Consider the following 19,030-nt stretch of genomic DNA (forward strand, 5'->3'; position numbering starts at 1 on the left):
TAGTACGTTTTCTCTCTAGACTAGTACGTTATTTTCTCCCTATAGACTAGTACGGTTCCTCTCTCTAGACTAGTACGGTTCCTCTCTCTAGACTAGTACGGTTTCTCTCTCTCTAGACTCGTACGGTTTCTCTCTCTAGACTAGTAAGTTATTTTCTCCCTATAGACTAGTACGGTTCCTCTCTCTAGACTAGTACGGTTTCTCTCTCTAGACTAGTACGGTATTTTCTCCCTATAGACTAGTACGGTTCCTCTCTCTAGACTAGTACGTTTTCTCTCTCTAGACTAGTACGTTTTCTCTCTCTAGACTAGTACGTTTTCTCTCTCTAGACTAGTACATTTTCTCTCTCTAGACTAGTACGTTTTCTCTCTCTAGACTAGTACGTTATTTTCTCCCTATAGACTAGTACGGTTCCTCTCTCTAGACTAGTACGGTTCCTCTCTCTAGACTAGTACGGTTCCTCTCTCTAGACTTGTACGGTTTCTCTCTCTAGACTAGTACGGTTTCTCTCTCTAGACTAGTACGGTTTCTCTCTAGACTAGTACGGTTTCTCTCTCTAGACTCGTACGGTTTCTCTCTCTAGACTCGTAAGTTATTTTCTCCCTATAGACTAGTACGGTTCCTCTCTCTAGACTAGTATGGTTTCTCTCTCTAGACTAGTACGGTATTTTCTCCCTATAGACTAGTACGGTTTCTCTCTCTAGACTAGTACGGTTTCTCTCTCTAGACTAGTACGGTTCCTCTCTCTAGACTAGTACGGTTCCTCTCTCTAGACTAGTACGTTTTCTCTCTCTAGACTAGTACGTACTCTAGGCTAGTAAGTTATTTTCTCCCTATAGACTAGTACGGTTTCTCTCTCTAGACTAGTAAGTTATTTTCTCCCTATAGACTAGTATGGTTTCTCTCTTTAGACTAGTACGGTTTCTCTCTCTAGACTAGTACGGTTTCTCTCTCTAGACTAGTACGGTTTCTCTCTCTAGACTAGTACGGTTCCTCTCTCTAGACTAGTACGGTTCCTCTCTCTAGACTAGTACGTTTTCTCTCTCTAGACTAGTACGTTTTCTCTCTCTAGACTAGTACGTTATTTTCTCCCTATAGACTAGTACGGTTCCTCTCTCTAGACTAGTATGGTTCCTCTCTCTAGACTAGTACGGTTTCTCTCTCTAGACTAGTACGGTTTCTCTCTCTAGACTAGTACGGTTTCTCTCTCTAGACTAGTACGGTTTCTCTCTCTCTAGACTCGTACGGTTTCTCTCTCTAGACTAGTAAGTTATTTTCTCCCTATAGACTAGTACGGTTCCTCTCTCTAGACTAGTACGGTTTCTCTCTCTAGACTAGTACGGTATTTTCTCCCTATAGACTAGTACGGTTCCTCTCTCTAGACTAGTACGTTTTCTCTCTCTAGACTAGTACGTTTTCTCTCTCTAGACTAGTACGTTTTCTCTCTCTAGACTAGTACGTTTTCTCTCTCTAGACTAGTACGTTTTCTCTCTCTAGACTAGTATGTTATTTTCTCCCTATAGACTAGTACGGTTCCTCTCTCTAGACTAGTACGGTTCCTCTCTCTAGACTAGTACGGTTCCTCTCTCTAGACTAGTACGGTTCCTCTCTCTAGACTAGTACGGTTTCTCTCTCTAGACTAGTACGGTTTCTCTCTAGACTAGTACGGTTTCTCTCTAGACTAGTACGGTTTCTCTCTCTAGACTCGTACGGTTTCTCTCTCTAGACTCGTAAGTTATTTTCTCCCTATAGACTAGTATGGTTCCTCTCTCTAGACTAGTATGGTTTCTCTCTCTAGACTAGTACGGTATTTTCTCCCTATAGACTAGTACGGTTTCTCTCTCTAGACTAGTACGGTTCCTCTCTCTAGACTCGTACGGTTTCTCTCTCTAGACTCGTACGGTTTCTCTCTCTAGACTCGTACGGTTTCTCTCTCTAGACTCGTACGGTTTCTCTCTCTAGACTCGTACGGTTTCTCTCTCTAGACTCGTACAGTTTCTCTCTCTAGACTCGTACGGTTTCTCTCTCTAGACTCGTACGGTTTCTCTCTCTCTAGATTAGTACGGTTTCTCTCTCTAGACTAGTAAGTCATTTTCTCCCTATAGACTAGTACGGTTCCTCTCTCTAGACTAGTACGGTTTCTCTCTCTAGACTAGTAAGTTATTTTCTCCCTATAGACTAGTACGGTTCCTCTCTCTAGACTAGTACGGGTTCCTCTCTCTAGACTAGTACGGTTCCTCTCTCTAGACTAGTACGGTTCCTCTCTCTAGACTAGTACGGTTCCTCTCTCTAGACTAGTACGGTTTTTCTCTCTAGACTAGTAAGTTATTTTCTCCCTATAGACTAGTATGCTTTCTTCCTATGGACTAGTAAGTTTATAGGGAATCTGGACTAGTAAGTTTTTCCCCTGACTAATAAATTACAGTGATACTTTTACATCCCTGTATATAATGTTGCTATATAATGTTACCCAGTCTTAGATGTTGCCATTGTTATTAATATAGTAATTTCCTCTTACAAAACCTTAATGCTGATACAAAAAAATACATACAAATTAAATATTACTGGCCTTCTGATAAATCTTAATAATGTATAGGGTCATGGTGGGGGGCCACTTTTTAAAATGTATCTAAGCCCTTTTGGGGGCCCCTTTCTAATAAAAAATGATGCAGGTTACAGCAATAGCAAGGTTATCAGACACAGGTAATCCATTGTTTAAGAAAAGAGAATGTTCCTCTTTACAATTAAGAGTTTCCTTTTACGCTCCACATGGTGGAGGGAGCCAAGCCCAACACCACAAACCTGAAGAACCTAACATGCTTGAGACAAAACTTGTCTTTCAGTGACATCCTGCATCCCAGTTTTTACTAAAAAGTGGATATTTAGAGTGCTTATTCTGAAATCTAGAACTTCTGAATTAGCGCCTCATATTATTATCAGAGTAGAAATTATGAGTATTTATTTCACGAGCAACAATTCTGAATGTGTTAAATAGCTGAGTAGTATAATCCACCACCTTTACTCATCTTTACTCAAGAAGTAACAGATGATCTGACATAAACACCCATTATTTGTGTCCTAGTTTCCCTGTGAGTGACATAAGCATCACACAATGCGCATACTGTGTATTGTATGTCCTAAACTATATATTGCACACACTTTATCCAAATTAAAGCACTTCTTATTAGACGGTGATTCCCGTCAGAAGTTGGACTCCTCTGGCGACCACAGGCTTAGTGTCTCTATCTCACACGCAATGTCAGATTTGTTCTCCATGAGGAATCTCTCGCAGCCTTGAAAGGTTGTGTAAAAGTCTGAAGAGAGTCCAGCAATATTGGTTGTTATGTATGACACAAGGCCTGGAGTAAACTGGTTATAATAGGAAATCTGAAAATAGCACAAAAAACAACATATCAAACATGGACAGACAGGTGCTCATCACTCCTTTTAAATCAGAACGTAAGAGTTGTGTTAGATGTAAGTAATGATCCCTGGGTGTGAGGTGGACTTCTAGAAATTATACTGCTATTATCTGCAGGATGGGAGAACATGGATTGTATATGCGTTTGGACATGTGGCTAGTGGTGTGCTTCTAGGGGGGTTGAAAATGATTTGTAGTTTATATATCCTGGGTGAACACATTATATATGGGATTTTGATATGATTTGTGTCCATTGTCAGAAACGTGTAAGGTGTGTATGAATGTCGGCTGTTGGTATAATGTTGACTGTACGTGTGTGGTGGTATTTGGTATATTGGTTGTGTGGTGGCTGTTGGTATAATACTGGGTGTACATGTGTGTGGTGGTACTTGGTACGTGTGTTGGCTGCTGGTAAAATGTTGGGTGTACATGCATATGGTGGTACTTGGTGTGTGTGTTGGCTGTTGATATAATGTCGGGGTGTACATGCATGTATGGGTAGTTGGTATGTGTGGTGTGTGTGTGTTGACTACTGGTATAATGTGGGGTGTACATGCATGTGATACTTGGTATGTGTTGGCTGCTGGTATAATGTGGGGTGTACATGCATGTGTTGGTTGTTGGTATAAAGTTGGGTGTACATGCATGTGGTGGTACTTGGTATGTGTTCTGTGTGTAACATAGTAGATGAGATTGAAAAAAGACAGAAGTCCATCAAGTTCAATCTATACAAATCTTAATATTTTTACAAAAAAACTCCAGTTGAGCTTAAATTAATCCCTTTAAAAAGGTGACCAGTTTAACACAAGCAATTATATCCCTGAATTCCGTTTCTAGCCAGAAATGTATCTAAACCATTTTAAATGTATCAAAGATCTTGGCATTTACTACCTCCTCAGGTAATGAGTAACACAATTTGATTGCTCTTACAGTGAAAAAAAGTTTATGTTGCAGGAGATTAAATTTACTTTCATTCAGCCTTAAATTGTAACCTCTTGTCACAGACTATTTTCTTCTGCCATCTCTGTATATGGGCCTTAAATATATTTATATAAAGTAAACATGTCACCTCTCAAGCGCCTTTTTTTGTAGAGAAAAACAGACCCAGTTTGGCTAACCTCTTCTCATAGTTTAAATTCTACATCCCCCTTATAGCTTTGTTACCCTTCTGTAAACTTTTTCTAAGCCTGCAATATCTTTTTTTGAGATCGGTCCCAAGAACTGCACTCCATACTGAAGGTGAGGTCTTTATATAGTGACAGAATTATGCTTCCCTGCCTTGCATCAATGCCTCTTTTAATACATGCTAGTATCTTTTTATCCTTATAAGCCACTGCCCTGCATTGTGTGCCCATCTTTAGCTTGTTATCTATTACTACTCCCAAATCCATTTCCTCCTCTGTTTGGCTAAGTCTAGTTCCATTTAAATAATAGATTGCCCGCTTATTTTTACTTCCAAAATGTAGAACCTTGCATTTTCCAGTAGTAAATCTAAATTTCAATTTACCTGCCCATTTCTCTAATTTTTGTAGATTACCTTGTAAAATAAGTTCATCCTGCCCTGACCTAATGACCTTACACAACTTTGTATTATTTGCAAAAATAGAAATGTTGCTATATAATCTTTGCTCCAAGTTATTAATAAAAATATTAAAAAAGAGCAGGGCCCAATACTGATCCCTGGGGGACTCCACTGATTACCTTTGTCTAATCCGAGTATGATCCCTTTACTACTACTCATTGCTCCCTGTCTTTTATCTATTTATCCATGAGCTAACATTTTCAGCTATTCCCAGCTCCCTGTCTTTTTCCCAGTTATTTATCCATGAGCTAACATTTTCAGCTATTCCCAGTCCCTTAATTGTGAACATTAATCTCTTGTGGCACTGTATCAAACACCTTAGCTAAATCCAAGTATATCTCATCAACTGATTCCCATGTATCTATATTTTTACTTACTTCCTCGTAGAATCTAATTAGGTTAGTTTGACATCATCTATTTCTCATAAAACCATGCTAATTTGAACTCATAATCTTGTTTACATGAATATACTCATCAATACAATCCCTTAAAATCCCTTCAAGTATCTTCCCCACTATCAAGGTCAGACAATAACTGGCCTATAGCTTTCTGGATCAGCCATGCTTCCCTTTTTAAAGAGTGGCACCACATCAGCTTTACACCAGTCCTGGGGTACTATGTCTGAGGATAATGAGTCTGTTGGCATAAAGTTGTGTGCACATGCATGTGATGGTACTTGGTATGTCTGGGGTGTTTATTGGTTGTTGGTATAATGTTGGGTGTACATACATGTGGTGATACTTGGAATGTGTATGTGTGTTGGTTGCTGGTATAATGTTGGGTGTACATGCATGTTGTGGTACTTGGAATGTGTATGTGTGTTGGCTGATGGTATAATGTTGGGTGTACATACATGTGGTGGTACTTGAAATGTGTATGTGTGTTGGTATAATGTTGGGTGTATATGCATGTGGTGGTACATGGAATGTGTGTGTGGGGGGGGGGCTGATGGTTGTTGGTATAATGTTGGGTGTATATGCATGTGGTGGTCCTTGGAATGTGTGTGGGGGTGATGGTTTTTGGTATAATGTTGGGTGCACATGCTTGTGTTGGTACTTGGAATGTTTTGGGGGGTTGGTTGTTGGTATAATGTTGGGTGTACATGCATATAGTGGTATTTGAAATGTGTATGTGTGTTGGTTGTTGGTATAATGTTGGGTGTACATGCATGTGGTGGAATGTGTATGTGTGTTGGTATAATGTTGGATGTACATGCATATGGTGGTACTTGGAATGTGTATGTGTGTTGGTTGTTGGTATAATGTTGGGTGTACATGCATGTGGTGGTATGTGGAATGTATATGTGTGTTGGTTGTTGGTATAATGTTGGGTGTACATGCATATAGTGGTATTTGAAATGTGTATGTGTGTTGGTTGTTGGTATAATGTTGGGTGTACATGCATGTGGTGGAATGTGTATGTGTGTTGGTATAATGTTGGATGTACATGCATATGGTGGTACTTGGAATGTGTATGTGTGTTGGTTGTTGGTATAATGTTGGGTGTACATGCATGTGGTGGTATGTGGAATGTATATGTGTGTTGGTTGTTGGTATAATGTTGGGTGCACTTCCATGTGGTGGTACATGGAATGTATATGTGTGTTGGTTGTTGGTATGATGTTGGGTGTATATGCATGTGGTGGTACTTGAAATGTGTGTGTGTGTGGGGGGTGTTGGTATAATGCTGGGTGTACATGCATGTAGTGGTGCTTGGAATGTGTATGTGTGTTGGTTGTTGGTATAATGTTGGGTGTACATGCATGTGGTGGTACTTGGAATGTGTATGTGTGTTGGTTGTTGGTATAATGTTGGGTGTATATGCATGTGGTGGTACTTGGAATGTGAATGTGTGTTGGTTGTTGGTATAATGTTGGGTGTATATGCATGTGGTAGTACTTGGAATGTGTGAGGGGGTGTTGGTATAATGTTGGGTGTACATGCATGTGGTGGTACTTGGAATGTGAATGTTTGTTGGTTATTGGTATAATGTTGGGTGGAATTGTAAGTTCCCACGGGAATAGGGCCCTCAATTCCTCCTGTATGTGTTTGTAAATTTTGTCCTGTTTCTTACAAGTTTTATATCATTGTTTTATTTAAATGAATTGTATCCATGGACAGCGCTGCGGAATATGTTGACGCTTCATAAATAAAATATCATAATAATAATATACATGCATGATGTGGTAGTACTTGGAATGTGTGTGTGTGGGGGGGGTTGGTTGTTGGTATAATGTTGGGTGTACATGCATGTGGTGGTACTTGGAATGTGTATGTGGGGGGGGTTGGTTTAATGTTTTGTGTACATGCATGTGGTGGTACTTGGTATGTGTGTGTGGGGGGTTGGTTGTTTGCACAAACTGTCCATGCTTTTTATAATAAATGTGCATCAATAAATATGCAGCATTTTAAATGATTAAGTGTTGAAAATTAAATTCACAAACAGTTGTTTAACAGACACTTTATCAGTTTATTCTATGTATATTCTTTATTATCTACACCAACTTTAACTGTATAGAGGAGAACAGCAACCCTGGGGAAGTGGGATATCTTTCTACCTGATGACTTATGTGAAGGTTCTGTAAAGCTGTATTTGGTTTGTTAGACAAACTGCTTGATGTGTACAGGAGACAGAAGACATCCCTCTGCACAAGTAAATATCTGCAGCTGTGTGTAAAGGCGCATGAGCATCTAGGCACTGCTGTAAAGTTGTTTATCATACAATAAGAACTGGACCTTACTAGGTGTCATAATGACCGGTGCAGAAAGCTAGCAAGCCCTGCATCATGTAGTACCTTAGTTCTGTGCTCATCCTCTGCCCAGATACCGAAGCCAGCACACAGGGTTTCTGCACGCACATAGTCGGGGCTTGGGGGATGAGAAGGGAGAGTAACCGACCGAAATGCAACAACATGAGGGTCCCTGAAACAAAACAAGGAAAACGCACCTTAGGTCAGACAAAACTTTTATGATCTTCTTCAGAAATGGTAAAACTTCTTGAGTGCGAGTACAAATTGCCAATACTCTTCTAAGAAAATTATCTCAAGAGCACATTGTATGTTCTTTGCAAAACAAAAAAGGACATTAAAGAAACTATTAAATTCATAATATATGTCTATAACTCAAGTTTAATTGTGTATATATAGCCTGGATTCATAAGGAAATTAATATACTATGCAATACAATTGCAGCTCATGAAACAGCCCACTTTGGGCACTAGTGACATAGGTTTCCCAGCCCTCGTCTCATCTGTTTCATTTCATTTGGACAAATATTAAAGGGACACTGAACCCAAATTTTTTCTTTCGTGATTCAGATAGAGCAGGCAATTTTAAGCAACTTTCTAATTTACTCCTATTATCAAATTTTCTTCATTCTCTTGGTATCTTTATTTAAAAAGCAAGAATGTAAGTTTAGATGCCGGCCCATTTTTGGTAAATTCACCCACCAATAAACAAGTGCTGTCCAGTGTTCTGAACCAAAAAAGGCTGGCTCCTTAGTTTAGATGCCTTCTTTTTAAACTAAAGATAGCAAGAGAACAAAGAAAATTTGATAATAGGAGTAAATTAGAAAGTTGCTTAAAATTGCATGCTCTATCTGAATCACAAAATAAAAAAAATTGTGTTCAGTGTCCCTTTAACATGAAAGTGCTACTGGAGATAAAGGCTACGAGCGCTCTACATTTAGCCCCAACATGCAGATAATGTCTAAAGATCTATAAGCAAAAAAAATCTCCTCACCCCATGTCACAGGGCAGCCTCCGGGAAGCCAGGATGATAAAGTCCTGCAGACGATTCTCAGCTGTCCGTACTGTGCTTATTACGTGATAAATTGCATCATCTGCATCAACTTGCTGGACCAGTTCACATTTCCTAAACAAACCACAAACCAATTATCTGTAAAACTGACAGACAGTGCCATAGTTTAATAAACATCTATGTATTTGTATTTATTGTTTGACATGTTACAGTTGGTGCTATTCATGTAAAGCTGGACAGATAGCTCAGCATGCTAAGGCACTGTGGCTGAGCTCTGTAGCAACCCAAGGGTTGCGGGTTCAATCCCAGGCGAGGTCCACTCAGCCTTTCATCCTTCCGAGGTCGATAAAATGAGCAGCGCCTTGAGACCCTTACGGGTGATTAGCCGTGCTTTACAAATACCCCAATTTTTTTTTTTTTACAGCCTAGGTTAGGTGTACAAAGCTTGGCTGCTCACTGCATGACAGTCATGTCACTGAGTCAGAACAAACACCCTGTGCAATTACACCCTACCTGCATTACAGCTAAAGATATTCTACCAATTATTACACTGATCTCTTCTATCTAAGGACCATTAGTCTCATGTTCTGACTAGAAATGACCATAATACAGGTCTTGATCATCTGTTAACCAGTGGCCCATTTAGGACAACAACCAACGGTCTTCAAACCTCATTTCCAACGAGCAATCCTTTCAGTGACTTATTACTGTGCCCACTGGCAACCATTATATTGATGCCATCAATTTTAACTATTATACTGAACTGTTGTAATATAACTGGAGGCCTTAAAACTCAAATTATGGGGAACTCCTCAGTTAACTGGCAATAAATGCTTCTGTGGCCACATTGCTCATGTGAGAAATATGAATTGGCAAGATGACAGTGCCATGTATTGGTCATTATAGAGAAATCACAGATGGGTTATGTGGAACACACAGAGCAGCTCAGTTTCTCCTGTTGGCATGAAGCAAATAAATCCCCTGTGGCTAGAATACGGGATCAGAAAGGATGAGCTCAGTATCAGCTATGCTCATACTAAGGGGAGAGATCTGTAAGAGCTACAGGAGCAGACAGACCCTAACTACTGAAGTTCTGTGAGCTGAAGAAAGTGTGAGACTCGCATTTTATAAAGTTCCATCCTAGCCTCCCTTTCCTGTTCCAAGCTAAGATCTAAACCTGTAAACATTAAGCCAGAACTCTCCAATCATAATGCTAAGGACCCAGCATCATGTGTTTTACTTTAGATGAAAACAGTTCCACAATGTATTATATCAAATAACCAGACTCAATAGTAAACAATTCACACGGATCCTAGATATAGTATAGTTATGCCAATCAGGTATTATTATTATTACTATCATTAAGTATGCCTTACATGATGCAAAAGTACATAAATACAAAAATGCAACAAATACAAAATGGTATAATTATATATGAAACAGTTAGCAAGGGACAGTAAATCATGTCATTTTAAATAACCTTCCAGTGTATTTCTGTTATCAGTTGCTTCATTCCCTTGGGATCCTTTGTTGAAGAGTATACTTAGGAGCAGCTGAACGCATTTAGTGAGCCAAAGACAAGGGGTATGTATGTAAAGCCACCAATCAGCAGCTAGCTCCCTGATCCTGAGCCTACCTTTCAACAAAGGATTCTAAGAGAACAAAGCAAATAAGATAACAGAAGTAAATTGGAAACTTTTTTTTGAAGATGAAACACATAAATAAAACATTACATATATATTGCATTGTACTCTCAAAAATAAACAGATAATAAGGGTCTTGAAAACACCCTCCGGAAATGTTTCCTATGTAAGTGAACATTATACTGACCCTCCCACCAGAATCATTATCTTCCTGACACTCACATGTAACTTTCACACATTTCCTCTTCTTCTATACAAGTTCACTTATGAACAAGAGAAAAAAAATAAAAAAAATAACTGCAAATGTTCTAGTTACTTGAGCGTAATATGACCACCAAGGCTGATACGACTTTGTATTCTAGACAACTCACTGGTAATAGGAATCCCACTGGCTCCTTCGCCTCAGGTCAGAAAGCAGGATGAAGGCTTTCCTGGCTTCAATAGACACAGTCATTTCTACCTTGAAGGACAGAAAGTGATTGTCCTCCAGAGTGTATAATCGAACCTGGAAAAAATGGCACATAAGATTGTAAAAGGGATGTACTAAATTAATTTGTCAAAGAATTGAATTATTGGTTCACATCAGTAAAGACATCAACCTCATTAAGCACAAATTATAACTTGTACAATTCATATTCTAAATGGATACCCAGGATAAATACAATTACCCAAAAGGTGTAACATTCCAGCAATCTGACCATTGGCAGAGAGAAGATGTACATGTGCATGGCACAGCAGAGAATGAAGATCCCAGAGGGCTATAGCCCAAGCCAAACAGCAGATATCCCATGGCTATAGCCCAGCCACACTGCAGATATCCCATGGCTATAGCCCAGACCACACTGCAGACATCCAATGGCTATAGCCCAGACCACACTGCAGACATCCAATGGCTATAGCCCAGACCACACTGCAGATATCCCATGGCTATAGCCCAGACCACACTGCAGACATCCCATGGCTATAGCCCAGACCACACTGCAGATATCCCATGGCTATAGCCCAGACCACACTGCAGATATCCCATGGCTATAGCCCAGACCACACTGCAGACATCCAATGGCTATAGCCCAGACCACACTGCAGACATCCAATGGCTATAGCCCAGACCACACTGCAAACATCCAATGGCTATAGCCCAGACCACACTGCAGACATCCAATGGCTATAGCCCAGACCACACTGCAGACATCCAATGGCTATAGCCCAGACCACACTGCAGATATCCCATGGCTATAGCCCAGACCACACTGCAGATATCCCATGGCTATAGCCCAGACCACACTGCAGATATCCCATGGCTATAGCCCAGACCACACTGCAGATATCCCATGGCTATAGCCCAGACCACACTGCAGACATCCAATGGCTATAGCCCAGACCACACTGCAGACATCCAATGGCTATAGCCCAGACCACACTGCAGATATCCCATGGCTATAGCCCAGACCACACTGCAGATATCCCATGGCTATAGCCCAGACCACACTGCAGACATCCAATGGCTATAGCCCAGACCACACTGCAAACATCCAATGGCTATAGCCCAGACCACACTGCAGACATCCAATGGCTATAGCCCAGACCACACTGCAGACATCCAATGGCTATAGCCCAGACCACACTGCAGATATCCCATGGCTATAGCCCAGACCACACTGCAGATATCCCATGGCTATAGCCCAGACCACACTGCAGATATCCCATGGCTATAGCCCAAGCCAAACAGGATATCCCATGGCTATAGCCCAGACCGCACTGCAGATATCCCATGGCTATAGCCCAAGCCAAACAGCAGATATACCCTGGCTATAGCCCAGCCCACACTGCAGACATCCCATGGCTATAGCCCAGACTACACTGCAGACATCCAATGGCTATAGCCCAGACCACACTGCAGACATTCCATGGCTATAGCCCAGATCTCATTGCAGACTGTCAGGGTATGGCTGAGTAGCATTAGATATCACATAATTCAATATCTCTTCTAGCTAATATCAACTATGAATTGATTTAGCTGCATTGTGAACAAACACTGGAATGGGCGATATCAACCCCTCCCTTTTATTCTCAACTGCAGACTTGTAGAACAAAAGAAATAGACAGGACTTCTAAAAAGAACAAACATTGGTCCCAAACTATAAGAGATAATGTCACATCTCAAGAGCCTTTGATCACTGTCGCAGAAGAGAGGTAATTTCTAATGAATTATTGTTGTATAGCCTTCCCAGATTTAAATCTCTAAATTAATTTAGCCTTTGAAGCTCATAACTCCACATTGGGGTCATTACATGGGCCTGATAATTAACCAAGCATGGATGCAACCTGGGATGTTGGAGACAAGATTCTCTACATAAGTCAGATATGCAAATGAAATTCTGAAGATATAGTAATTAGCACAGGCCTGTTAATTGCCCCTAAACTCAGAAACACATCAAACTGGCTAAGCAGAAACACATTTTGCATTGTAACTTTGAAATTCATTTTAAAGTACAACTTATGTTTAAATTTCAAGTAAAATATACCTCAGTATTGTATAAAAATGTATATAATTTGTGGATCTATGAAAAGAGGCCTAACAGTAACATATGTTAGATAAATATTTGATAACTTAAATATAAAATGTTTAATCAACTTGTTTCAAAATGGATAGCATATCCGCTATAAAGCTTAATATAGCGAGATCTTGGAAAAAATCCCTCCCCCCAGCCTGGTCGGATATTATATCTACTATGGCATACATGTACTCTATGGAGAAGAGTATCTATTATACCTCGGGTAGGATTGATTTCTTCGAACTGGTATGGTCCGATTGGAAAAACAGGTTCGATACGCTCTGGCTCCCCGCCTTCGACACCTAGATGACAGCACATCCCTAACTACGTAGGCAGAAGACCCGACCTTACCCTTATATACCTGAAGGGGCCCTCTTTTTCTAATGTTACCTCAGAATACTTCCCTCCCTCCCCCCCCCCCTCGAAGCTACCCTATGTCCAGCTTAGACATTGACACCCACTTCTTAGATATTTATGTTATATCTTTGATACTTATGTTTATGTCCTGATTATTTGCATTTGATGTACGATTGTTTCGTACAGATGTTGTATATTTCACTACTTTATATCAGAAAACTAATAAAAATTACAAATTAAAAAAAAAATTAAAAAAAATGGATAGCATATTTTTATATTTTTCAGGCATCTAATAAGTGAATATGTAATTGGTGCTGTGGATGGTATCATATGTTTTTATACACTCAGCACAAGATGTACAGATATGCAATATTTATATTAATATGGGTTAAATAGTCCAGTATAGATATAATTATGTGAGATTACATCTGATTGCTGATCGCAAGGTATATATGTGACATTAAGATAACTGAGAAAGTAATTGGAGTCCCTGATGAAGGTATTATAGTCCTTTTAAATCTTTTTTCATAGAAGATATGGTTATGGTTTAAAACACATTTTTAAGAAATGCTCAGGGTAAATAGCATGACATAATCCAATACACATGGAACATGTGGTTTGTTAATACTAGAAATTATAGTATATTGAATAAACATTTTAAGGTGAGATATTATGCTGTAGCAGTATTGATAGTGAGACTGCATTTCTGGTTATCTGCTGCCCCCCTCGTGGATTAAAACTGGTATGACAGCCAAACGAGTTGACTGTTTAAAACATATGCCAAAACAAATAAGCCAATCAGGGAGGTGTCTCCTAAATAACCAATCAGGGACAAGCATTGGTAAGGGCCTATCCAACTCTTGTGGGAATGATTAAAGAAAAGAAGGAGGGGCTATATCTTTGATAAGCACCCACACACACAGTAGACAGAGGACACACAGACTCAAAATAAGCATACGTTTTGGAGAGGAAAATACACAGGCTGTGTGTCAAGTATATTTCTTTCATGTAATTAGCAAGAGTCCATGAGCTAGTGACGTATGGGATATACATTCCTACCAGGAGGGGCAAAGTTTCCCAAACCTCAAAATGCCTATAAATACACCCCTCACCACACCCACAATTCAGTTTTACAAACGTTGCCTCCGATGGAGGTGGTGAAGTAAGTTTGTGCTAGATTCTACGTTGATATGCGCTCCGCAGCAAGTTGGAGTCCGGTTTTCCTCTCAGCGTGCAGTGAATGTCAGAGGGATGTGAGGAGAGTATTGCCTATTTGAATGCAGTGATCTCCTTCTACGGGGTCTATTTCATAGGTTCTCTGTTATCGGTCGTAGAGATTCATCTCTTACCTCCCTTTTCAGATCGACGATATACTCTTATATATACCATTACCTCTGCTGATTCTCGTTTCAGTACTGGTTTGGCTTTCTACAAACATGTAGATGAGTGTCCTGGGGTAAGTAAATCTTATTTTCTGTGACACTCTAAGCTATGGTTGGGTACTTTGTTTATAAAGTTCTAAATATATGTATTCAAACATTTATTTGCCTTGACTCAGAATGTTCAACTTTCCTTATTTTTCAGACAGTCAGTTTCATATTTGGGATAATGCATTTGAATTAATCATTTTTTCTTACCTTCAAAAATTTGACTCTTTTTTCCCTGTGGGCTGTTAGGCTCGCGGGGGCTGAAAATGCTTCATTTTATTGCGTCATTCTTGGCGCGGACTTTTTTGGCGCAAAAATTCTTTTCCGTTTCCGGCGTCATACGTGTCGCCGGAAGTTGAGTCATTTTTTTGACGTTATTTTGCGCCAAAAATGTCGGCGTTCCGGATGTGGCGTCATTTTTGGAGCCAAAAGCATTTAGGCGCCAAATAATGTGGGCGTCTGATTTGGCGCTAAAAAATATGGGCGTCGCTTTTGTCTCCACATTATTTTAGTCTCATTTTTCATTGCTTCTGGTTGCTAGAAGCTTGTTCTTTGGCATTTTTTCCCATTCCTGAAACTGTCATTTAAGGAATTTGATCAATTTTGCTTTATATGTTGTTTTTTCTCTTACATATTGCAAGATGCCTCACGTTGCATCTGAGTCAGAAGATACTACAGGAAAATCGCTGTCTAGTGCTGGATCTACCAAAGCTAAGTGTATCTGCTGTAAATTTTTGGTAGCTATTCCTCCGGCTGTTGTTTGTATTAATTGTCATGACAAACTTGTTAATGCAGATAATATTTCCTTTAGTAAAGTACCATTGTCTGTTGCAGTTCCTTCAACATCTAAGGTGCAGAATGTTCCTGATAACATAAGAGATTTTGTTTCTGAATCCATCAAGAAGGCTATGTCTGTTATTTCTCCTTCTAGTAAACGTAAAAAATCTTTTAAAACTTCTCTCCCTACAGATGAATTTTTAAATGAACATCATCATTCTGATTCTGATGACTCTTCTGGTTCAGAGGATTCTGTCTCAGAGATTGATGCTGATAAATCTTCATATTTATTTAAAATGGAATTTATTCGTTCTTTACTTAAAGAAGTACTAATTGCTTTAGAAATAGAGGATTCTGGTCCTCTTGATACTAATTCTAAACGTTTAGATAAGGTATTTAAATCTCCTGTGGTTATTCCAGAAGTTTTTCCTGTTCCTAATGCTATTTCTGCAGTAATTTCCAAAGAATGGGATAAATTGGGTAATTCATTTACTCCTTCTAAACGTTTTAAGCAATTATATCCTGTACCGTCTGACCGGTTAGAATTTTGGGACAAAATCCCTAAAGTTGATGGGGCTATTTCTACCCTTGCTAAACGTACTACTATTCCTACGTCAGATGGTACTTCGTTTAAAGATCCTTTAGATAGGAAAATTGAATCCTTTCTAAGAAAAGCTTATCTGTGTTCAGGTAATCTTCTTAGACCTGTTATATCATTGGCTGATGTTGCTGCAGCTTCAACTTTTTGGTTGGAAACTTTAGCGCAACAAGTAACAAATCATGATTCTCATTATATTATTCTTCTTCTTCAGCATGCTAATAATTTTATTTGTGATGCCATTTTTGATATTATCAGAGTTGATGTCAGGTTTATGTCTCTAGCTATTTTAGCTAGAAGAGCTTTATGGCTTAAGACTTGGAATGCTGATATGGCTTCTAAATCAACTCTACTTTCCATTTCTTTCCAGGGTAACAAGTTATTTGGTTCTCAGTTGGATTCTATTATCTCAACTGTTACTGGTGGGAAAGGAACTTTTTTACCACAGGATAAAAAATCTAAAGGTAAAAACAGGGCTAATAATCGTTTTCGTTCCTTTCGTTTCAACAAAGAACAAAAGCCTGATCCTTCATCCTCAGGAGCAGTTTCAGTTTGGAAACCATCTCCAGTCTGGAATAAATCCAAGCCTGCTAGAAAGGCAAAGCCTGCTTCTAAGTCCACATGAAGGTGCGGCCCTCATTCCAGCTCAGCTGGTAGGGGGCAGGTTACGTTTTTTCAAAGAAATTTGGATCAATTCTGTTCACAATCTTTGGATTCAGAACATTGTTTCAGAAGGGTACAGAATTGGTTTCAAGATGAGACCTCCTGCAAAGAGATTTTTTCTTTCCCGTGTCCCAGTAAATCCAGTAAAAGCTCAAGCATTTCTGAATTGTGTTTCAGATCTAGAGTTGGCTGGAGTAATTATGCCAGTTCCAGTTCCGGAACAGGGGATGGGGTTTTATTCAAATCTCTTCATTGTACCAAAGAAGGAGAATTCCTTCAGACCAGTTCTGGATCTAAAAATATTGAATCGTTATGTAAGGATACCAACGTTCAAGATGGTAACTGTAAGGACTATCTTGCCTTTTGTTCAGCAAGGGAATTATATGTCCACAATAGATTTACATGATGCATATCTGCATATTCCGATTCATCCAGATCATTATCAGTTTCTGAGATTCTCTTTTCTGGACAAGCATTACCAGTTTGTGGCTCTGCCGTTTGGCCTAGCTACAGCTCCAAGAATTTTTACAAAGGTTCTCGGTGCCCTTCTATCTGTAATCAGAGAACAGGGTATTGTGGTATTTCCTTATTTGGACGATATCTTGGTACTTGCTCAGTCTTTACATTTAGCAGAATCTCATACGAATCGACTTGTGTTGTTTCTTCAAGATCATGGTTGGAGGATCAATTTACCAAAAAGTTCTTTGATTCCTCAGACAAGGGTAACCTTTCTGGGTTTCCAGATAGATTCAGTGTCCATGACTCTGTCTTTAACAGACAAGAGACGTCTAAAATTGATTGCAGCTTGTCGAAACCTTCAGTCACAATCATTCCCTTCGGTAGCCTTATGCATGGAAATTCTAGGTCTTATGACTGCTGCATCGGACGCGATCCCCTTTGCTCGTTTTCACATGCGACCTCTTCAGCTCTGTATGCTGAATCAATGGTGCAAGGATTACTCAAAGATATCTCAATTAATATCTTTAAAACCGATTGTTCGACACTCTCTAACGTGGTGGACAGATCACCATTGTTTAATTCAGGGGGCTTCTTTTGTGCTTCCGACCTGGACTGTAATTTCAACAGATGCAAGTCTCACAGGTTGGGGAGCTGTGTGGGGATCTCTGACGGCACAAGGAGTTTGGGAATCTCAGGAGGTGAGATTACCGATCAATATTTTGGAACTCCGTGCAATTTTCAGAGCTCTTCAGTTTTGGCCTCTTCTGAAGAGAGAATCGTTCATTTGTTTTCAGACAGACAATGTCACAACTGTGGCATACATCAATCATCAAGGAGGGACTCACAGTCCTCTGGCTATGAAAGAAGTATCTCAAATTTTGGTTTGGGCGGAATCCAGCTCCTGTCTAATCTCTGCGGTTCATATCCCAGGTATAGACAATTGGGAAGCGGATTATCTCAGTCGCCAAACGTTGCATCTGGGCGAATGGTCTCTTCACCCAGAGGTATTTCTTCAGATTGTTCAAATGTGGGAACTTCCAGAAATAGATCTGATGGCGTCTCATCTAAACAAGAAACTTCCCAGGTATCTGTCCAGATCCCGGGATCCTCAGGCGGAGGCAGTGGATGCATTATCACTTCCTTGGAAGTATCATCCTGCCTATATCTTTCCGCCTCTAGTTCTTCTTCCAAGAGTAATCTCCAAGATTCTGAAGGAATGCTCGTTTGTTCTGCTGGTAGCTCCGGCATGGCCTCACAGGTTTTGGTATGCGGATCTTGTCCGGGTGGCCTCTTGCCAACCGTGGACTCTTCCGTTAAGACCAGACCTTCTGTCTCAAGGTCCTTTTTTCCATCAGGATCTGAAATCCTTAAATTTAAAGGTATGGAGATTGAACGCTTGATTCTTGGTCAAAGAGGTTTCTCTGACTCTGTGATTAATACTATGTTACAGGCTCGTAAATCTGTATCTAGAGAGATATATTATAGAGTCTGGAAGACTTATATTTCTTGGTGTCTTTCTCATCATTTTTCTTGGCATCCTTTTAGAATACCGAGAATTTCACAGTTTCTTCAGGATGGTTTAGATAAGGGTTTGTCCGCAAGTTCCTTGAAAGGACAAATCTCTGCTCTTTCTGTTCTTTTTCACAGGAAGATTGCTATTCTTCCTGATATTCATTGTTTTGTACAAGCTTTGGTTCGTATAAAACCTGTCATTAAGTCAATTTCTCCTCCTTGGAGTTTGAATTTGGTTCTGGGGGCTCTTCAAGCTCCTCCGTTTGAACCTATGCATTC

The 19,030-nt window shown here is 39.8% G+C and overlaps 1 protein-coding gene across 1 annotated transcript in view; it reads right to left on the reverse strand.

Moving 5' to 3' along the window:
- Positions 1 to 1,098: 1,098 nt before the first annotated feature.
- The window catches only part of ACOT11 (acyl-CoA thioesterase 11), a 106,273-nt gene continuing 88,341 nt past the window's right edge, over positions 1,099 to 19,030 (reverse strand). Inside the window, exons 13-16 of the mRNA XM_053693434.1 lie at positions 10,775 to 10,908; positions 8,743 to 8,874; positions 7,798 to 7,924; positions 1,099 to 3,387 (exon numbers count right to left, since the gene is read on the reverse strand). Coding sequence (XP_053549409.1) covers positions 3,202 to 3,387; positions 7,798 to 7,924; positions 8,743 to 8,874; positions 10,775 to 10,908 — 579 coding nt within the window. The 3' untranslated portion in view covers positions 1,099 to 3,201. The remainder of the gene's footprint in view (positions 3,388 to 7,797; positions 7,925 to 8,742; positions 8,875 to 10,774; positions 10,909 to 19,030) is intronic.

This window comes from Bombina bombina, chromosome 10, assembly GCF_027579735.1.
Source record: "Bombina bombina isolate aBomBom1 chromosome 10, aBomBom1.pri, whole genome shotgun sequence".
Taxonomy (NCBI): Eukaryota; Metazoa; Chordata; class Amphibia; order Anura; family Bombinatoridae; genus Bombina; species Bombina bombina.